This window comes from Prionailurus bengalensis, chromosome B4, assembly GCF_016509475.1.
Source record: "Prionailurus bengalensis isolate Pbe53 chromosome B4, Fcat_Pben_1.1_paternal_pri, whole genome shotgun sequence".
Classification (NCBI taxonomy): Eukaryota; Metazoa; Chordata; class Mammalia; order Carnivora; family Felidae; genus Prionailurus; species Prionailurus bengalensis.
The window spans coordinates 38,306,779-38,328,393 of record NC_057358.1 but is presented as its reverse complement, the minus strand read 5'-3'; the positions used below and the strand labels follow the sequence as shown (position 1 = coordinate 38,328,393).

At 56.5% G+C, this 21,615-nt stretch overlaps 1 protein-coding gene across 2 annotated transcripts in view; it reads right to left on the bottom strand.

Moving 5' to 3' along the window:
- Positions 1 to 3,739: 3,739 nt before the first annotated feature.
- TSPAN9 (tetraspanin 9) overlaps positions 3,740 to 21,615 on the bottom strand; it is a 204,580-nt gene continuing 186,704 nt past the window's right edge. For both annotated transcript variants that reach the window (XM_043563266.1, XM_043563265.1), the window contains 6 exons: positions 11,135 to 11,326; positions 10,686 to 10,760; positions 10,259 to 10,360; positions 9,491 to 9,622; positions 8,977 to 9,060; positions 3,740 to 7,317 (listed from right to left, as the gene is read on the bottom strand). In XM_043563266.1, the coding sequence (XP_043419201.1) occupies positions 7,246 to 7,317; positions 8,977 to 9,060; positions 9,491 to 9,622; positions 10,259 to 10,360; positions 10,686 to 10,760; positions 11,135 to 11,326 (657 nt within the window). In that variant the 3' untranslated portion in view covers positions 3,740 to 7,245. The remainder of the gene's footprint in view (positions 7,318 to 8,976; positions 9,061 to 9,490; positions 9,623 to 10,258; positions 10,361 to 10,685; positions 10,761 to 11,134; positions 11,327 to 21,615) is intronic.

Genomic DNA, 21,615 nt, shown 5'->3' with positions numbered 1-21,615 from the left:
ACAGGGCTAGGTTCCCGTCAGTCTGGGCACTCTTGAAGAGGTCATGGGCAATTTCTGCTGGCCTTCTAAAATATGGAAAGCAGCTCATGAATCCCTAATTGGGGGTTAGAGATCCCCAAGCTGGGGAGGAGATCAAATTCAACATGTCTCCCGGAGTTGCCAAGCTGTAAGGCTGAGTCCTTTCAGGAACTGGTGTCCCCTTCCAGGGAGAAGAAATGTATTGAGAATATGTCAGGATCCCAGGAATTCAGTGGGGGCAAGTTGGGGCAAAAGGCAAGGAGCTTCCTGATGCCATTTAATGACAGGACACAGGCTCGCCTTGTCCACATGTCAAAACAGCCCTGCTCCGCATGCTGGGCCAGGCTAGATCTCACAGCTCTGTAGCTGCCAGAAGGAAAATCTCTGACCAACAGGCTCCACCCAGCAGACCCAGCCACAGACCACAGTGTGGCCCTGCTCTGCCGGCTTCCCGCTCTCCTCTGAACAAAGGGACACCACGGGTTTGCCCCGGCTGGCTCTCAGCTGCCTGGCAGTCTGTAGGGCCACAAAGGGACGATTCCAGCAAGCAGCTTCAGAGAGACCGGCCCAAGCGTGCCCCGTGGAGTGTCGTTACGCTTTTTGTTAGCTTAAGGAGACACAATAGTCCATCTCCACAGCTGTCATTAAACTCAGCAAAAACGAGATGGCTAAATCAATAGCTTCCTCATCTTTGCCGAATGCTTTAGAAGGGACCATTGCAATGCCAATATTTTCATGTCCAAAACGACATTCATTTAATCTGACTTCCCTCTTGTTTCTGTGGAGCAGTGAATGCGGCAACCGGGCCATCCCAGAGCAAAATGGAGGCATGAGGGAAGCTCACCCACTGAGCCCACACGTCTCCACCCCCCGCCATGGCTCACTACCTGCCCCCATATACCGACTCCCCTGTCCAGATGACTCTCCTGTGTCCCCAGCTTTCAAGCAGGGGGATGCTCTTCCTTGGGGTTATACCTCTAGTCTGGGGACTCCTGAGGACCCAGACTTGACCCATTTCTTGCTAAGCACTTAGCCTGGTCTAGGAATAAGCTGGAGGTCTTTACATGCATGGTTTTATTTAATCGTTGCAGCAAATCTGTAAAATCGGTATTGTCCTCATCTTGTAGATGAGGAAAGCAAGACACGTTCAGTGACTACCCAGGCTCACAGCGGTATCATATGCAGAATAATTCAGACCCTCCAGCTCCCAAACAAGTGGCACCCAGATGTGGCACATCCCTAACGTTGAAAGTTCAGGCATGATGACAGCCGATAAAATAGTGGAGGTCAGGAAGAAGCCAGATCATGGATATGAGAGCATTTTGCAAGCTGCAAAGCTCAATGCAAACCAAAGGAGAGATTTAATTATATCACACTGGTCTCCACTTGCACACGAGCACGGAACCTGGAAAACACACTCGCCCTCCATTTGGTGCAGTCATCTACCTGTCCAGGGCGAGGGACATCATGTTGGATGAGTGGCCCGAATGCTCCTCTCCCCCCAGCAGCCCCCCCCCAGTAAATGTAGTAAATCTAGTTAATCACTAAGTCTCTCAATTTTCTCTCAGACCTGATGTTTTTCTCCCTCCCACTGACGCTTCCCTGAGGGCTCAGTCACCTCTCACTTAAGTCACTGACACAGCCCCTCCTTGAAGTCCCGGCATCCACCCTGTCCCACCTTACCACTCTCCAAGCGATCCTTCCCAAAGGCAGATCTGAGCTGGCCGCACATGGCTTCAAGCCTGTCAGCGGGCTCCCACCACTCTTGGTTTCAAGTTCAAGCTCTAACCTGGCTTAGGGTCTTGTGATCTGGTGGCTGCTGCTCTCTCCAGACACCCTCTTCACGCTTGCTCTGTGCGCCGGCCCCAATGACATCACCAGGGCTCACCTTCCAATCCCCTCCAGGTTAACTCCTGTCTTTAACTCTCAGCAGTGACATCGGCTCCCCAAGTTGGGGTCAGCATGTCTCCCACCCGTGAATATCACGATCACAGCACCGAGTTGCAATCCTGTTTGCTCTTCTGCGGTTCCTGTCAGATTGCTGGCTCTGTAAACACAGGGGTTGGTCTGGGTCCTTCACCATATACTCTAGGTGCTTGTACAAGTTAGCATCCAATAAGTCTTTGGGTGGATAAACATCTTGTCTCAGGAAGCCCTGGTCGTGGCCATTTTGAAGGAGCTCTCGTATGGGTACCAAGCCCACTGTGCTGCTGCTGGCAAGCCATCTTTCTCGTGTGCCCTTTGCTGAGTGCAGATGGAGAGGCAGTTCTCCCACCACAGCACACGGCCAGGGCAGTGGGGAGCGCCCCCAGGGTCATCTCATTCACCCCCTCTCAGGGGCTAAGGAGCCCACCACCCATGGCTCTAACCTAGTCATTAGACATCCCCGGGGAGAAGCAATACCCAGCCCTGTCCTGATAAGAACGTCTCCTCTCCTGCCCAGCCAGGCAGCCTGCTTTAGCTCATTTCACTGGAGCCCAGTGCTGAGCGGTCAGTGCATCCCATTGTCCTGTGATCCAGAGGACTTCACTCTGCCCCCCAAAAGCAGACAGCACAGGGACGTGGCCAGCATCCTCATGGGTGGGCGGGAGCTGGAACCACAGTAGGCATAGATGAAATGGCTTACACCCACACACCTCTGACTTGGTTGGTGCTCAGAGGATGTTGGAGGGTCACCGCCCCTAGTTCATGACTAGCCCCTGGCTCCACGGCCACAGGGTTCCTTCTGGTAAATCTCCTTAGGGGGGATTTTTAGGGACTACATTCTAGCTGGACCTTCGATAGAGGGTCAATTCTCAGCAAACCTCTGGGGGCTTTGGGACACAGCAGCTGCAGGATGGGGTCCTAAAGTTTGGTGTTCTGGGGCAACCCTGCCGACCTGGCCACTGCCCTGAAGAGCAAGGAGAAGCCCCCTCCTGCTCCTGGGCCCACATGGCACATTCACTCTTTGTTCCCACCCCAGCCCGGAACACTGGCAGCGATTTCCACGTACATGTGGTCCCAGACGAGGATGACCTCTGAGCTCCTCACTGCAACTTGTCACCATGACTGTGGCAGCCAAGGACACTGGGAGCCCAACTCCACAAACCAGAACCCCAGCCAAGGACACCGGGAGACTTCCATGACCAGGGGGCACAGTGTCCGTGGGCTCACATGGTGTTGAATGCCCCCTGCCTCCCTGCTGACCTCTCATCCTGACTTGGTGTTCCTGTGCCCTGTTTGAGGCTGTCTCAGAGCCACCCTGAGAGCACAGCCTGGGCCAAGTCATGCTGTGAGGTCCCCTCATCCTGGAAGAGCTGTCAGGCCCACTAAGAACGTCAGAGGGATCAGGGAGAGACTGTACCTACAGGAAGCCATGAAAGACTTACTCCCTCCCCCTCCCCCAACACACTTCTGGGCCTTTCCACAAGACTGGCCATGTGTGAGAAGCGACAGGTACTGAGGTGGGAGCTGACCCCTCACACAGAGAGCTCGGGCCTCTCGGACTAGCTCCCGACCAAGCCCGCATCCAGTCACTGGGCAAAGGGCACCCCTAGAGGGGACCGAGCCCCGCCTCCCCCAGCAGACCTGTGACCTGGGCTCGAGGAGGGGAGACAAGTCCTTGCCGTGGGGGTGTCCTAGACAAACGGTAGAGCCAGTGCCTGATCCGTCCTGTGTCCCTCACACCAACCACTACAAGAAGTCATGGCAGATTGAACACAAACCACGAAGAGACCACCTGTTTGTGCTTTTGACACATTATCAGTTTTTATTTAAAAACATGCTAAAAACATGGTGTTCGATAAAGCCAGGACCAGGATGAAGGAAACGCACAGATACGGCATTGCAAGCAGAAAAGTGCATTTAAAACCAACAAGCGTGCTGTCCCTGCTCTCCCACGCTCCCCGGGGGTGGGCAGGGTGTGCACATGAGCCCCTGGCTCTGGCCCTCAGGTGCCCGTTCAGGGCAGGGAGGTCAGGACCCGCCGGGACCACTGCCTCGCTGAGGTGCAGAGGAGTGAGGGGGAGACCAGGACCGGGAGAGGCCGGTCGCAGAAGGGCGGAGGGACAAAGGGTGGACTCAGGCACCTGGCACCCATCCTACACCAGGTCCCTGCTAGTTAGCACCTCCACCAGTGTGGGTGGGCAGGGGGCTGCAGAGGAGGGCACAGCCATTTCCATCTACCTGGACTGCTTTGGGGCCACCAAAGCAAGGAGCGACGGCCACCCGGGTCCAAGTAAACCAGAACATCTGTGCGAGGGTCTGGGGTGGGGCAGCAACCTTTCTGGAGTGAGAGCCCAAGGTGCTGGCCCATGCTGGTGCGGGGGAGGGGGTGACAGTGCTCCAGCAGGGGTCTGAGGGTGGAGACTGTCCCCCAACACCTGCCGCAGCCCCCCAAGGGTGGTTCTCAGTCCCTGCTCGCCCACCACCTCTGCAAGATGGCTACAGGGAAAGGCCAAGTCTCAGCCGGCACCCCCTTGAAGCTGTCTCCAGAACCTGACCTTCTAAGTCGAATCTGGAAACTGCATCAGACCTGACCAAACTGATGCTGATTTTGGCAAGGGAAGTCACACGTGAGGGAGCTCATCGAGTTGGTGCTGCCCCAGTGGGAGCACAGTCAGGAGAAACAGAGAAGACACTGGGCTGCCACAGACACCGTGTGGCATGACCTTCTATGTGTGGGATCCACCCTGCAGGAAGGGTGAGGGGTCTGGAAGAGCACCCCCACCCCTTGTGCCTTCCCCCAGAGGAGACTCGAGCAAATGCCTAAGCGGCCAAGCACAGGGTGAGGCAGGAAGGCAGTCTGAGGGACTGTGGACAAGCCTCCGTGAACGGACAGGTGAGGGGGCGCTGGTGGGGAGAGGGGGACCGCGGGGGAGGCTCCAGGGCCAGAGGACATCCCTGAAGCTCTAGAAACTAAGACTGCCAGGGAGGCTACACACACCCACCCCCCAAGGTGTTGGGCTTTTGCTGCTGATTTGAACAAAAACTGAAATTGCATTGATAGGCATGAACAAGCCCGCCCCATCCTCCCCAAGGTCATTACACACCCAGTCCCTTCTGTGTGACTCCAGCCGGCGTTGGCTGAGTGCGTCTCCGCAGTGACGCAGTAGCATGTCTGTTCTGTGCTCTGCAGCTGGGAGTCCCCAGGGAGGCAGCTGAAGTCCCACACCAGGAAGATGGCACCAGAGGACCCAGGAAGGCAGTTTGGCTCCAGCATGTGCTGGCCCCTTTGTCCCCCCAAGGACCCACCTTCCCAGCTTTGCCATGGGCACCTTCACTTCTGTCGTGGGGTGGGCTGTGGGGGGTCCTTGCCTGACTCATTGAGCCCACCTTACTCTCCACTTCTCATCCCCCAAAATCGTGACTCCTGAACACCAAAAGTTCCATACTTCTGGTCCCCCCTGTATTTTACTTCGGCGGGTGCAGGAGTTGCTGGCTGGGTGGCCAGGTCTCAGCTTTTGGAGCAGACAAGTGCAGGCTGGAGAGGAGACGTGGGCCTGGTGAGAAATCAAGGTATTGAGCCAAACGGTGCAGGGAACAGGCAGCTGCCCCACGTGAGGCCGGGTCGGGGAAGCGCACTGGATCCTAGCCGCCCAGTGGACAGCCTCTACAAGCTCAGTCCCATGAATTCTTGACTTTAGTTTTTAACTGCAAACACACTCAGACCAGCTTAAAGCCTGAGGGCCCCCCCGCTGCAGTCAGATACCCCACCCGGCCTGTTCAGCTTCTACACCGTGACTTGGCTGTTTCTCCCTGGGGCTGCTGTAGCAAGATCCAGTCTGACCTCCCTGTGCTTCTCCTCGGGGCCACGGAGGACAGACCTGCCACCACCCCACCATCAATGAACCCTGAGGAAGGGGATGAGGGTCCCGGGACCCCCTGGTCATCTTCCCCTCCCTCTCGGCAGGGAATGTGCAGCCCAGTGAGTACAGCTGGAATGATCACGGGCACTACTTCCACCTTCCCCTCCTGATGGTCACGGGACCTCTGCCACCGTCTGAGCAGCAAAACGTAAGGAATGCTTCCCCTTCCAGAAGCAATGTGAGAAAGTGAGCAGCATCTGAACTAGAGAGGTATTTGTCCGAGAGTTTCTAGCAGGAATGTCTGTGAAAGTAACTGGGGTTTGCAGAACCTGTCGCGGGAATATGCCCGCATGGGGCGGAAGGGGGAGCCTCCGGTGCCAGCAGAGGGCAGGAGGAAGGAAGGACGGGAAAAAGAAAAGACTGCTCATCGGTGAAGCAGAAGGACCCACAACGGCCCTGGCCACGTTCCTGGCAAAGCACTTCGCCGGCCCCCCACAGACCCCCAACCGTTCGGGCCGCTGGAGCCAGCATCAGCAAACCTATGGCCCCCGGGCAGGGTGCCCCTCCACGCTGCTCTGTGGCTTTCTGTTGTACACGCCTCATCCAGGCTCCTGTGCCACCGACGCGGGCCCCGCACACCCTGGCCCACTCTCCCTCCCACTCGGTGCGTCCTGAGCACAGGCCTGGTGCATCTCCCCGGGGACTCCTGAGAGCTGCACAGTGGTTTGTCCTGATTGAAACCTGACGGACATCCTCTCTCCCCGCACCTGTCCCCCACCCTCAGGAAAAAAAAAAAAAATCAAACCATTACAGAAATCAACGCAGTAAAAAGTTATAAATCAGAAAGCTAACCCTAAACTTATCTGGAAGATAATATTCCTGAATAATCAGAATCAGAGTAAAATAAAATAAAAAAGTTACACTGTAAGGTATAAAAAGCCTGGGCAAGATGCTCCCGGGGGCCTTGCCCAGAGGCAGTCAGACCCCCGCCCCCCCCCCCCCCGCCAGCTTTCCCATGGATGGCAGTGGGCACCCGTGGCTCCGTGGGCAGTCTCTGGACCAGGAGGGAGCACTCTGCGCCCCACCCACATGGGGACCAAGTGTCAGCGTGAGGAAGGGCAGAGGCAGAAACGCATCAGTGCTGGAGGGCTCCTGGAGCATGAACCCGGCCCACCCTGTCTTCTTTGGCAAATACACAGATGCAGGAATCCAGGCGCCCCCAGCACCCAAGGTCTCTGTGTGCCTCCTCCACACCTCCTCCTCCCTGACCCTCCACCCACCAAGAAGGCTGAGGCGGGGTGGGCTGGGGGAGGGTGGGCTGCGGGGGGAGTCGGGTGCAGGGGTCAGCAGTCTGGAGAGCGCGGGCAGGCAACACAAAGCTCAAATCTTCTTCCCTGGCACAGTGTCTGCGTGGGGGCTGGGGTGCTCCCGGCCAGCCCGCTCAGGCATCGTACTTTTTACCAGTCCGGTGGATGTGCTGGAAGAGGGTCATGGAGAAGGCCATGCCCAGAATCTGAAAGACATGGGGGAGAGGGTTTTGGACAGAAGCCCCAGGGCAAGTGGGGGTACCCACCTGTGTGCCTGAAAATCACTGGTGGATGGGAGCCAGTGGTGGACAGAATAGGTCACACACAGCTGAGCTCAGCCCCTCAGAGCTGTTTGTACAGAAGATCATAAACCTCTCTGAGCCTCAGGAATCTGCCCATTTCAGGGTTCTGTTGTGAGGACCCAAAGCACAAAGGACCCGGCCCTAACTGGTAGCTACCACGGGACTGAGGTGGGGGCAGGAAGGGGACAGGAATGTTAAAAACCCAAGCCGAGTCCCTCCGTTTGGTTCTGGAATACACGACGTGATGTTTTGGGTGCAGCCAGTGTGTCATCACCACCAATGTGCTTATGACAACATTAACACTCCTCTGTGTTCCCTCAACTCCTGAATCCTGAAGGGGGTGGTGGCCCAGAGCAGTGCAGGAGGAAGCCAGCCTGGGGCCTCACTGTCATCATGGGCAGCATGCCGTGGGCACACACCACAAAGCTAGGGACCGGGAGACGCTGCGTGCCTCTCGTGGTTTGGGTGTAACTGGAGGAGACCCTGGCTGGTGATGCTCTGGCGTTCTGGTCCAGGCCTGAGCACAGTCAGCTGAGAGGTGCCCTCTTCTCAATACTGAACAGCATCTTGCCCCCGTGTGCTCATCTCACATCAGAGCTCTGCAAAAGTGACAGCGGGCTTGTCTGCTGAGCTGGAAAGCTCTTGGATGAATCAGACACGTTCAGACCCCCAGACCCAAGAGTTTAGGGCAAGAAAGATACAAGATGTCAGCCATCTTCCCGTGGACCAGCCAGTCAAGTTCAAGCGCTCCAGGGAGAATCAGGCACTGAAGACTCTTGCTCGCCTCAGGTTGGAGCCATACATAAATGGACCAAGGAGGGAGCCCGGAAATGTGCATCCCCAGAAAGGTCAGGGGACTCTTGCTCCCCACCAGCCATGCCACCTTCATCTTTAGGAAGGGAGGCAGGATTCCCTCCTGGTCCCCCTCCACCATCTCGCAAAGCGCAGCTGGGCACCGAATGTGGGGCTTGCAAAGGACAACCGGGCACCGAATGCTTGCTAGGAACAGCTCACACCTACTGAGCACGTCCTAGCTGCCTGGTACTGCTCTACGCCCTGTTCCACACATGGGGCTCACTTCATGCTAAGAAGTGGCGTGATGATCATGCCCATTATGCTGATGTGGAAATTAAGGCACAGACGCTCAGCAACCTGCCCGGCTCATGTACATTTAATGGGTGCCGAGGCCAGAACAGACACCCAGGGAGTGTGAACACCTCAAGTGTTACCTGAGGACTTGGGTTCCATTCAGTCCTAGGGTAAGTGTCCCCGTGAAGTAGGGCAGGTGTGTTGTCAAGCAGACCCACACAGCAGATCTGCACGGTGCTGGCCCCAGGCCCCAGGCTCAGAACGGATGCCCAGGAAACAGAGCCCTACTGCGCCTGCGGGGTTGGGACAGGTGTTGGGATGGAGGCCTCAGGACAGCGCAGGGCCTCCAGGCTGCTGGGATCAGCTATTTAGTGCACGTGCGTGTGCGTGTGCGTGTGCGTGCGCTTCGTCTTCCGCCTCTGGCTTAGGTCCAGCTGGGAGCTCCAGTTGCGAGGCTCCTAACAGCCCTCTTACCTGCATGATAAGGATGCACATCCCCACCGTGCCAAGCACATGCTTATTGTCATCAAACCACGTCTTCACCTTTTCATAGCAGCCCTAGGGACCAGGACCAAAGGTTAAGGCACCACAGGACTGTGAGTGCCCCTTCCTGCCCAGCCCCCACCTCACGTCCCCTTCTGTCCCTGTCCTTGCTCTTGTCTCCTGCCCCTCTCTGACCCTCAGCCCCAGTCCTCTAGCTTTTGAGCAGGCCCCGCCCCTCCCCACCCAGGGGTCCACCTACAGGCTCCCACTGCACGGCCTCCGACCCCCACTCAACCTCCACCCTCAGACACTCCCGACTGCAGGCCCAGCCCTCCCACTGGCCACCGGCCTTTTGGCTTCGGTCCTGCGCGTCCCCCACCCCACCTTCCGTTAAGCCAGTTCCTTCCTGTCCCAGACGACCCTCCCCTGCAGGTGTCCTCTTGCCAGACTGTCCTCCACACCAGCTTCTGGGAGGGGGACCTGGGGAAGCAGCTTCCAGACTCACCGTTCTCCACAGAGGGGTGGTGGTGTTGCGCCCACAGCCCTGGGAGTTCTCCATGCAGCAGCGGTCGGGCACTGTGTTCTCCCCCAGCACTGGGTACCAGTCTGTGTAGTCGGTGACGCCACAGCAGCGCATCTGCAGGTGGGAAGGCACCGGGTCAGACACATCACTGCCCGCGGGCCTCCTCTGTGCCTCCCCCTGCCTAGACCATCCTGGCCCCACGAAAGCTGCCTCCCTGCAGTTCAGCAGAGGAGAGACAAAGGCCTCCTTCTTGGGGCCTCAGCTGGGCCCTAAAGGGAAGTGACAGCCCCTTCCTGGAGGCCAGAGTGCAGACAAGGTAACACCCACCTGCCACCCTGAGCTGGGCACTGGACACCAGGCAGGAGTGCTCTCTGCTTGCCCACCACCCCTCTGCTTTGTGGATCGTCCCAAGCTGGCTGCTGGCCCCTCCCCAGGGCTTAACGAGGGACCTCTGACTTGTTCCCCTCTTAGAATCAAGGCCTTCCTGCCTGACCCATAATCAGGGCAACAAACTCTGTCATCCATGCCAAAGCTTCAGAAAAGAAGGGACTGGATGATCTGCTCTTCTAGATTATCTGTCCTCCCTGGTCCCCTGTACCCACTTAGGCACTCGCCACCACTCCCGCTCCCGTGCCCTGCTCCCCCTCCTTCCCTCAGCTGCCTGTCCCTCTCCAGATGCATCCTCGGTCACCCAGGGTGAGTCCGAGCCGCACCCCCCAACCCCCCGCCCTGCCAGGCCCAGCCCCTCACCTCAGCCTGGATGATGTTCCAGGCATTCTTAAGCCCCACGTTGTTCTCTGTGTTGTACAGCAATAGTCCTTCTTTCAGGTCCTTCTTGGCGTTCTCATTTACCTGTCGGGTAGAGGGCAGGCCCCTGAGTCCCTTCTCCGAGTGCTCCACACAACTATGCTTGAATGCTCCCGGTGATGGGGAGCTCACTAATGCCAGAGGATTCCTAAGACTACACAGGTAATAAACCCCCCACACTCCCCTCAAAGTCACCTTCCCCATGCTCCCCCCTACCAAAAGCCTTTCACCTGGACCTCTCCCAGCTCTCCTGCTGCCATTCTCCTTCCTCCCTTCCTCATAGGTACTCTCTGCCCATGCTTCTCCTCTGGCTTGTCCTGACCCCAGCCCACTGCCACCCCACATACCCCTCCCTTCCTGTAAGGCCTACCTTGTCCATGTAGACAAAGAAGAGGATGAGCAAGATCAACTCTGCCAGGAGGATGATCAACAGGACGATGAAAAACTGCAGAGAGAGTGTCGGTGTAGGCACACGGTGGTGGTCACGGCCAGGGATGGGGTGCACACAAGGGCTAGGGGACCTGGGGACAGGAAGCACCTAGACAGGGCTTCCCAGGTATGGGAGAGGCCAGCTACGGCTCCTGAGGAGTCCCTGATAGCTAAGGGAGGCAGATGAAGGAGATAGCCAATCGAGGAGTGGAAGGGACAACTAGGGCCGAGAAACGCGATTGTGAGGAAGAGGGGTGTGGTCGGGGAGAGAACATCCTAGAAGCAGTTTCTGTCGGGCATCTAATAGGCTGGCGGTCGTCTCAGGCCTTGCCTGTCTCCGTGACCCGGATGCAGGGAGTTCAGAGGGCTGCGGGTATGGAGTTCACTTACACTGAGTAGGAGGCACTTGTTTTCCTTGATGGCCCCCAGGCAGCCGAGGAAGCCTGTCACCATGACAATGGTGCCTATGGCGATGACCAGGTTGGCTGCAGACAGCGAGGGGAAGCTGGGGGAGAAGGTGGCAAAGTTGCCTTGGGACACGGATAGCCAAATGCCCACTCCGAGCAGCCCACAGCCACAGAGCTGGAGAGAAAAGAAAGCCATTAGATCAGCACCGCTTTGTGTTCATCTCCATGGAACCCAAAAGGCTGCATGTCCCCACCCCCAACTCTGAGACTGGGAAAGGGGGAGAACGGGGCTATAGGTCACATAGGGCCATGGGCCCTAATCATGTCGGCTCTGAGGCCCAGACAAACCCTCAGCCTCTCCACGTCTGTCTCCGCATCTGGCAAATGGCACCCTGCCAGCTTCACAAACCTCCTAGGGTCACTCTGAGGATCAAATTTTAAATGACACAGGCAAAATCCTGTACCAAACACTGATGGTCCCAGACACACATGAGTGGCTGTGGTTACCCCACTTGTCAGTGGAGAGGCCCTGGCATTCAGGAAGAAGTCTGGGAGGAGGAGCGTGGTGCCCAGGGAAGGTGAGTAAAGACTCGTCTCTGGGGCCAGGAAGACTCTGAGTCCGGTTTCTCAGGGCCAGGCCTTCCGGCGACCACGTCCTCCTGCCCTGTCCAGCAGGGCCATTTGCCCACTATTCTCAGGAGCCTGAAGAACAAATTTCCCACAGATGGAAGGTGAAAGGAACTCAACGGGCTGGCCAACATGCAGGCCATGAGAATCCATCACTGCCTTCGCCTTCCATCCATGTGAGCCAGCAGCCCGCGCTCTGGCCCCGAAAACCGACTCTCCTCCACGGCCCCCCTGGGCCCGCGACGCCACCGCTTCACCTGGGGACGCTTGGGTTTCACTGGCTGCGGGTCTCCACAGCTGCCTTATTTTATGCTCCGTATAGCTGACACTCACCCTGCTCCCTCCGGCAGCTCTGAGGAAGTATGCGGAGTCTGAGGAGCCAATCAATCTGTCAACCGATATTTATTGAGTACCGAAGGCTGCGGCATCCTGTGCCAGAAGAGCCACAGCCACTTTCGAGACCTGCCTTCATGGGACCTCTGTGCTGCATAGACAGGAACAATAAAAAAGCAGCATCGACCCCACGCAGTATACACTGGTGCCAAATAAATAGTTCAGGAGTTCTCAGAGGAGGCAACCACTGTCCTGGCCCAAGATGTCAGTTGGAGGAGGCAGTCTCTAGAGGACGGCTGGACCTGGGGCAGGTGGGGGACCACAACATTCCACGCAGGGCAAAAGCATACACGTAAGGGCTCAGGAGGTACAGATGTGGATCTGACACCTGGCTCCGGCTTTTCCTGGTAGTGCGACCTTGCAAACTCCTTTTATGCCCAATGAGAATGACACCGCCTGCCTTCACCTTCTGGACTGTTGGGAGAATCTAAATGGAAGAAAGCATGTGAAGTGCATGGCCATGACCAGGTGCTGGTCTCCGAAAGGCATTTGCTGAGCAGCTCCCATGTGCCCGGGGCTGTGCCATGACCCCAGGAACCAAGCACATCCCTGCTCTCGAGCTGCTCTGGCTTCCGAGGGGAGACACAGATGGCCCAGTGAAGACAAGGCAGCTCACGAGTAGGGGGAGAGCAGTTCTCACATGCATGCCTGGAGGTTGAGGGGGAGAGGCACAGGCTGCCCCTCAGGGGTGGCATTTTCTTCCCTCATGCAGTCCACAAACCCAAACAGAGCACCCATGTAGTAAATGCCAGGGGCTGTTCTGAGTGCTGGGGTGGAGGTGGTAGCAGCACAGGCAACTCCCCCCCACCCCGCCCGCCTCACTCACGAACAGGCTATTCTTACAGTGCACACGGATGCTACATAAGCGAACAAGTGATAGAATCTCAGGTGATGGTACGTGCCGTGAAGGAAAATGAGGATAGCCACGAGTTAGAAAGTTTCAGGGGACAGAGTGGTCAGGGATGGTGGCATCTGAGTAGGGACCCAAATAAAGAGGGGAAGTGGTGGAAGGATGTTCTGGATAGAGGGAACAGCAGGTGCAGAAGCCCTGAGGTAGGACTGAGCCTGGCCAGCCCAGGGAGAAGCAAGCTGCCCAGGTGGCTGCAACAGAGTGGAGGAGGTGACAGTGGTGGGGGACCAGTAGGTGGGGTGGCAGGGGTCAGATGAGACAGGACCTTGCAGGCATCACTTAAGAAAACCAGGGTGGGATGCCCCTAGGCCTGGAGAGTGACATGGTTTATATTTCCAATAGATCTCTGAGACTGCTGCTCAGAGAAGACCACCAGAGAGCAAAGGGGGAAGCCCAGGGCGCAATCAGGAGGCCACGGCAGGGATCAGACAAGAGCTGGGGGTGACCTATACCAGGTGGCTCTGGAAGAGTGGTGAACAGCAGTACAAGGAGGTTTATCTGTAAGGTAGGATTGACAGGACTTGCTGGGATTTAAAAGATGAGTAGGATTTTCATAAATGAGGAACCAGAAAGGTGACCCAGATAGGGCATGATGGAAGAAGTGCAGGCATTCCCATGTATTATTAAGCCAGAGATGGTTCAAGGAGCCGGGGAGGAACAGGAGGAAGTGGAGCAGGTTCCCGGGTCCCCTACACCATGGAGTGGTCCTGCACCTCCTGCACCTGGGAGCAGTCCCAGTGGAACTACATCAAGGCTCCCCAGGTATGGGCACACTCAGGCCTAGAACACCCAGCCAATGGGGTACCCGCCAAGCTTTGCAGGGGGTGGGGGGGATGGTTGCCACCACCCCTGTAACCACTAGGTGGCGCTCCAGGCTGGGTCAGAAGCTCTGAAACTTCCATCCAACTTCTCATACTGACTTTTTTTCAATCTGGTCAGTTCCTATACTGCCATCTCAATTTTTCTTTCATTAATCATACCATGGAAATTCATGATATTCATGCTGAAGATTTATGGCTCTAAAAGCCAGAGCCTGGAATGATTGAGAGGAAACCCCATGGCTGCCAGGTCACTCACTGCAGGTAGAGGAGCCTGTTGTTAAAGAGACCTGGCTGTGGGACCCCCGGAGCGGCAAGATGCCGTTACCACCCTGCAGTGGGGACACCAGGGCCCCCAAGACCCTCCTCAGTCACAGTGCAGCTTTTTCTGGAAGCCAGTGCCCACTGGGCATGGGCCTGGCGGGGGCCCTCTCTACCTCTTTTCTCCATCTCCCTCCTGGGGAGAACTGCCGGGAGGTCCAGGAGCCCCTCTCTGGGAAAACCTCAACAGTTCAGAAATTCCCAGGACCTGGTCATCCCTCTCAAAATGGTTCTATGATCTTGCTTCATATTCTCTGAGTTGGTCGGCAAGCTTCCCAAAGTCCCACCCAGCAGCCTCCCTCTACCACGGTAAGAGAACAGCACTGTGGCTCTGTCCCCATACGTGCTTCCTTTCCCACTTCCTGTCTGAGGTCCCACCACGCCCCAGGCTAGACCCCAGGTGAGACCTGCTGCCTCCAGGTGGGGCAGTCCCCACACACAGCGTGTACTTAAGCCCTGGGGTGAAGGGGGCTAGCTCAGTGAATGAGGCCTTGTGGGATCTCAGTGCACTCAGGGACAAGAGCCTCCAGGTGGGAAGAAAACATGACCAATCAGGCCCTGAGTTTACAGATTAGGACAGCAAGGCCATGGCACTGCCAGACTGGGTCCAGACCTGGCTCCCTGGCCCGCCTTTGGTGTGGAGCCCCTTCTGTACCCGACGCCAGGAGACCGGCCAGTGCATGCCGAGCCTGAGCCGACCGGTAAAAGGCACGGCCTTAACCCCTGCCTCAAGCCTGGTCCCAGCCTTGCTCCCCTGCCTGCCTCTGGCCTGTTTTTCAGCCCAGCCAACATAGAGCTGCCTGAATCCTTTTTCTAAGATGCTGCTTTCATCATGCTGCTCCCCTGTGTGACCTTACAATTCTTTAGCTCTCTGAGGCCCAATTTCCTTTAAAATGTGGGATTTGGACTAGAGAATTTTTTAGGTCCCTGCCAGCACGGGCTTAGCCAAGCCTGAGACATGATGCTCTCATGTCCCTGCCCGGTGGTTCTCAACCCAGAGTGATGTTGCCCTCCTGCAGACACCTGGCAACATCTGGGGACACTTGTGGCCATCACAACTTGGAGTGTGGGGCTCCTACTGCTGTGTGAGTAGAGGCCAGGGTTACTGCCAAACAACCTATAATGCATAGGACAGTCTCCCACCACAAAGAACTACCCAGCCAGAAATGTGGATAGAGGTCAAGAAACCCTGCCTTAGCCCCTTCCCCATGCCAGGGGTCCACCCTCTGGCCATCACCTCCAGGAAACAGCCATCACAGAAAGAACCCAGTGTATTCCCTCCAAGAGTGGGGCAGCGTCCTAGTTCTGAAAGGGACAGTAAAATGTGGGAGGAGTAGAGAGCTGGCCAGACTCTATCTGGGGAGCTGGTGAGAACCAGGGCAGGAACAGGGAGAGGTCAATGTCTGGTGCATGGCAATGGGCAGGAGGGAGGGGATGACAGCAGAAAAGGTTTGCTGGGCAGGAAGGCAAGAAGACAGACAGGAAGCCAGAGCAAGGGGCAGGGGAGGGAGCGGCAGGCATGGGGGGGGGAGGGGGGAGGAGCACTGCCCCATGCGGACGGTGCCCAGCACAGGAAGGAGACAAGGTGTGCAGTGCCAGAGAACTTAGCTCGTGGCATTCAGGAAGATTCCCTTCCCAAAGCAAAGGACTGTCTCAGCTAAGATGACCGAGCTACAGTTAAACCCAGGGCAGGAAGAGACTCCAAGGACTCGGGGAACCACAATCTAGCCAAGTCAGCACCAACCAACCTGAGGTCACCAGCCAGACAGACCTGGTCAGCAACCCTCGCCAAGCAGGGGGGGACCCAGTGACCACCCTGAATAGCAAGCCCTCCTGCTCCCTGCCCCCTCCCCCAACCGAGGGCATTTCTAAATATTCTCAGTTCAGCGCTCCAAATAAATCCACATCCAAATGTGAGAAAACAAGTTCCTACCCTTGCACTTGCCTGTGGCCTGGATCTCTGTGAGGGCAGGGATTTGGGTCTGTTTTGTTCACTGCTAAATCCCCAGAGCCTAGAACAGTGCTTTACCCTTGGCAATGCCTTGGGGTGTCTCTCCTACGGGGCTCTCCTAAGGCCGTTCACGGACTCTGCAGAGGGAGAAAGTACAGGCCCTTTCAGGGGGCCATCTCAGGGTCTTCCTGGTCACCCTTGGGCCCATTGGCCTGATGCACAGCCAGTAAACTGAGGCCCAGCCAGGACACAGCCATATAGTGAACAAGCACTCCAGACTCACTTCAGTTATGAAGCCTGTTGTAATTAGCTGAATATCCCCGTGGCGTTTTTCTTCATCTTCAGTTTGAATCTTATTGATTTGTAGTTTCAATATATGTTTCTGCCTTGTGTCCTTATGTATTTTTCATGCAGGCATCCCATTTCTCTGGGGTGGGGAGTCCTGTGATTTCCCCTTCAATCCAACCTCCCTCCTTAGCTTCTACCCCTGACTCAGAGCACAGGACAGCCACTCCCTGTGTCCCCTCCTAGCTGCCAACCGTCTCTGCCCCGTGCAGGGGTGGCCTTCCCTGGGGGTGACCTCCTGTGCCAGGGCTGGGCCCAGAGCAGCACATCAGGGGCCTGCCCAGCCTTCTGTGCCAACTTGCTACCCACCCCCCACCGAAACACCAGCACTTTGGGAGTCAGGCTCAGTCTCCTCCATTCCTCTTCTGGGAGGGCCCAGAACACGCCTGGGATACTTCATAAACATTAGCTTCATGGATGGATGGATGGATGGATGGATGGATGGATGGATGGATGCGGGTAGGAGGGCCTGAGAAGGCCACAGCCTGGGAACAGGACCAGACCCAGACACACAGACCCACCTGAATAAGAAGCCCCCACACATCCCCTCGTCTCTGTTCCTAGAACCCCCAAGTGCCCCAAGTTACTCCCAACTCAGCCCCCTGAACCCCTTATTTGCCTGTGTGAGTCGTCTGTCTGCCCCTCACAGCCTCATGTGTCTCTGCAGAAAACCCCCCCAACCCCCCCTGCCCCCTGCCAGCCTCATCCCCTCTGCTTTGCAGGAGCTTTCCAAACACTAGGTCTCAACACTCCCCAGTGCTCTCTATGAGCCAGGGCCAAGTGCAGCGTTTAATGGCATTTAATAAATTAGTGGACGTGGAGAATAAAAAAGAAAACCAAAATGACTTTAATTTCACAGCCCGACGTGCAGCTAGTAATGGTCCTGCCTGGTCCTAGGAGAAGCCGTCCTGCCAAGAACTGCATCACAGGGAAAAGGGATAGGACATCAGCACCAGGAGTGAGGCCGCTACTTTGTATGTCCCCCACCCCCTGCCTCCAATGGGGCCTGCAGCTCATTCAGTGTCACAGCCATAAAGGGGGGGAAGGGAGGGAGCCAGACAATGTCTTTGCCAAAGTCACCCGGCAGGCAGGAGGATCAGAGAGCAGAGGGGAGGTGGCCACTCAGCGAGAAGTCTCCTTTGTGAGGCTGTCCCTGGTCCCCACAGACCAGCCCCTGCCTGCGCACCCCAGGGTCGTGGCGTTCAGTATCCATCAATAGTCAGTACATGCCATTCTGTCTTTGTCCAATTCTGGGTCCTCAAGAATTCTTTCTTATTAACTCAAGAACGCACTTCCTTGTGGCTGACACGCACATGCATCAGTCCTAGCTTTGCCTAAGCAGCCACTGAGAACAAGTGTGGCAGGCTTTTAAATATTGGAAGGCCTGTATCTCACGGTCCTTTCCCAAGTCTTCTGGTCTATTCAAGGGCTTTTACAGCTTTGTCTCTGAGTCACCCTCCACTGCTCATCCCTGTCCCACACTCAAAGTCAGATTCCAGCTACTGAGGGGATAGCACAGAATACAAAGATACCCCTCTCACCTCCTACATTCTGAGTCCTATACTTCTAGTAATCCAGCCGAAACCCCCACTGGCTTGGCAGGCAGCCCCCCATGGTTTTGGCTCACATAGAGCTTGTGCATAATTTAAAGTGAAACAGCAGGACTCATCAGTCATTCTTTTTTTGACCCCACACTTTTCTCTCAAAGCCTCCAATTTCTTCACATCTTCACCTTGCAGCCCCCAATATCACCAGCTTACATAGGTGACAGGGAGATCACACCCATATTTCTGAGCCGAATTCTCCTCCAAATAAACATTACATAAAGCATTTGCATATCTAGAACCCAGTTACATTTTGATTATCGCAGAATGAGGTTATTTTCTCAAATGGTTCTAGGAGAGAGCATTTAAACCTGGCCAAGCTTCAGGGATGCTGTGTTTGGTTTTGCTGCAAGACTCAGAGGCTGACAGACCTCTTAAATTATATGTTTCAAGAGTGACTTCTCTCCAGAGAACTTTGTGGAGACACTGAGACCGTGGTAATGCCTCGTTAGGGGGTTTTCTGGGGACAACTCACCAGAACCCCCCCATCAGGTCAGAGTGGCCACGGGTCCTGTCATAATACCTCTTGTGCCCTCGAACCCTAAGACGTACATGATGGTGAAAGAGTCCGTGATGAGGGAGACCTCACTGGAGACTTTGAGGACAGCCCCTGGCCACCCTTCCAGGGGTGCAGGCAAAGATGCAGTCACCAGCAGTCCTGGCCCCCAGCCGGCTGCACATAGGGCTTGGGGTCCTCCAACCCCAGCAGGGGAGGAGGCTGGCTTTGCTGAAGCACTGCCCATGTGTTTGGACTTCCTGGCTGGACCTCAGCACGGAGGGCATGTGCCTTGCCCAGGGGCTCACTCGAACCAAGGCATCTGTGGGACTCCAGGGTGACCAGCCCTAGGGGCAGGGAGAGTCTGGGTCTGTCCCCAGGCTCCAAAGGCTCCAGAGGGTGCTGAGAGCAGGCCTAGTCCCTGATACAGCTGATGTCTAGAGAGCAAAGGGCAGGGGCTAGAAATGGGAGGGAAGGGGATGTATCCACCTGGTGCTCCCCCAACACAGCCCCTTTAAACTCCGGTCTTCTGCAACCACTCCTCTGTCTGGGAGAAAGGCTTGCAGAGCACCGTGGCTCACCTCCCCCACCTCCACCTGCACCCCGGCCCCTGAGCCCTCTGGACGCCTCTAATCTGATGGCAGGTCCCAGATCAACTTTCTCAGGTGCTAGCACTTCTCTGCCTTCTCAAACTGAGTGGGGGGAGAGGGGGTTGAGAAAGGATGTAGAGACAAGCCCAGAACCCCCTCAGAGAGTCCGAAGTGGCCCTGAGGCGGCCAGAAGGAAGCCTGAGGAACAGCCCCCAGAAGGGCCACGGAGCGATGTGTGGCTGTGATGCCAGAGAGCGGTGGATGACACAAACTGCCGCCAGCCTTGTAAAGCAGGAGCGATCACTCACCAGTCCATAAACATCGATTCCCACCTCCAGTGCAGCCCTCCCTGGGCAGATGGAGCGCAGAGATGGAGGTGTTGGGGGGAAGGGACACTCAGGAGTACTTGTAGCCAGCGTTTCCCAAGCTGACCCCAGCCCATCCGGCTCCCGCTCACTGCTGGCAACGGGAGCTGGAGGCCCTGACCAGGAGATTCTGCTCAAGGACACAGACAGATTTTGCACAGAGACCACACAGGTGTTTCATGCCCCTCTCTGGGAGCACACAAAAGGAAGCAGGCTAAAGGCTGAAGGGACAGGGGCATGCACAAGAGGGACGCTGACAGTCCTCTGTCCCCGGCCCCCTCTAGAGGCTCTGTTCCCTGAGCTAGCTGGCAGGCTGCCCTTGGCTGGGACATTGGGGCGGTAGGGGTGGGGGGGGTGGGGGGTGGAGAATGACCCTTGGACATGTCTTTTTCCCAAACTCTGGAACTTGTCAACACTCAGTAGGAAGCAGCTTGGAGCCTGAGGCCACCCACACCCAGTAACACACTCAGTCAGGGTGCCAGTGTCAGAAGGGTGCTGTCTATGCTGGGGCGGGGATCCTACATGTAGCTCTCCTTTCCCGCACCCCCAGAGCCATGACTGCCTGAGCTCCCAGGCCTGGGGTGGACCCTCGGGGGACACAGCCTGGGACCACAGTAGGAGACACGGCCTTAACTCCCAAGGTTGCTGTAAATTGGGAGGGAAGGCGCCAAGGACTCCGAGTAGCTTGTTAGAGGAGTCTGGAGAAAGGATTTTCCAATCACCAGCATATTTTCTCCTTCCTGCATTTGCTTTATCTTATGCCTCTGGGGAGAAAGGCCCTTCTGACAGCATCAAAGTGTGGAGAAGTACGTGCAGCCAGGTTGCCGTGGGAGGCAGGAATGGGCTCAGGAAACCGGCCTTCAAGGATCACAGTGATGGCGGTGGCCATCTGGGCTTCTCTGAGAAGGCAGGGCGGCCAGCAGCCCGGCTCTCGGGATGGCAGGCTCGAGGACAGTGATGTGCTGTGCAGCTCTGGCCAGCCACCTGGCCTTTAGAGACGATGCTCCGCTAAGACAGGGAGAGAAACCAGCTCCCCAGCACTTGGAGATGCAGAGAGGATGAATAGGATTACACCTGCCGAGCACTTTGTGTTCCTTGGAATATAAATATCGCACAAGGTGCTGGGCTATTATTCAAACTCCTTGGAAAAGGCAGGGGAGCAGGACAAGGATCCCTTGAATTCCTATCACATCTTTCTGGCAAAGAGCTCAAATGAGACTATAACTCATCCTGGAGAACGGGGTAGGGGGCGGGGACCGTTCTCCTGTCTAAGGAAAGTGCCCCCACCCCCACCAGAGGTGAAGAAAAGCCACACAGTGGAAACATGTCCATTACTGGGGCCTTTCACGCGGCGAGGCTCGTCCATTCTGCCCATCACTAATGGACGCCCTTTTAATAATCTTCTACAGCTCAAGTTCAGCAAATAACACTCTATAATTACACATACAGATATCCGGAAAGATCGTGGCTGACAACCAGGTCCATCTGTGGCCCCAGGACAGCCATCCACATACACTTCCGCTGTAACCCTGGGACGTGGCCGACACATGACTGGTCTTCTCTCCAGGGATCCTGTGCCCACAGCCTGATTATTTACACTGCCAGATGGGAGCCGTGTCCACCCAGGCCAGGATTTGGCATTTCTGACACGCTTTGTGGGAGACATGGGCTGGTGACAGTCGGGTCCCTCTGCCAGAGATGGTGTCAGCGCAGCAACCTAAGTGACCACCAGAGACCCCTCCCCACTCTGTGCGAAGCCCTGCCTACCTCTTTGTCCTCCTGGCAGAACAGGAGGCCACAGCCCACCCTACTATTATTCCACATGTGCGCACAATTCAGGTGACTCTGCTGACAGCTGCCTGTCCAAGGTCAGAGAGCCCATTTGCAGGGGAGCAGTGCCTTACGCCTCACCCCTGCCCCTGCCCCTGCCCCGACCTCCCTACATTAACTCTTTGATACTGTGCCACTGCAGCCGGCAGAGCATAAGCACTCATGAGCACTGACCATGAGCCAGCACAGTCCCGACTGCCTGGCCTCTCCTGCC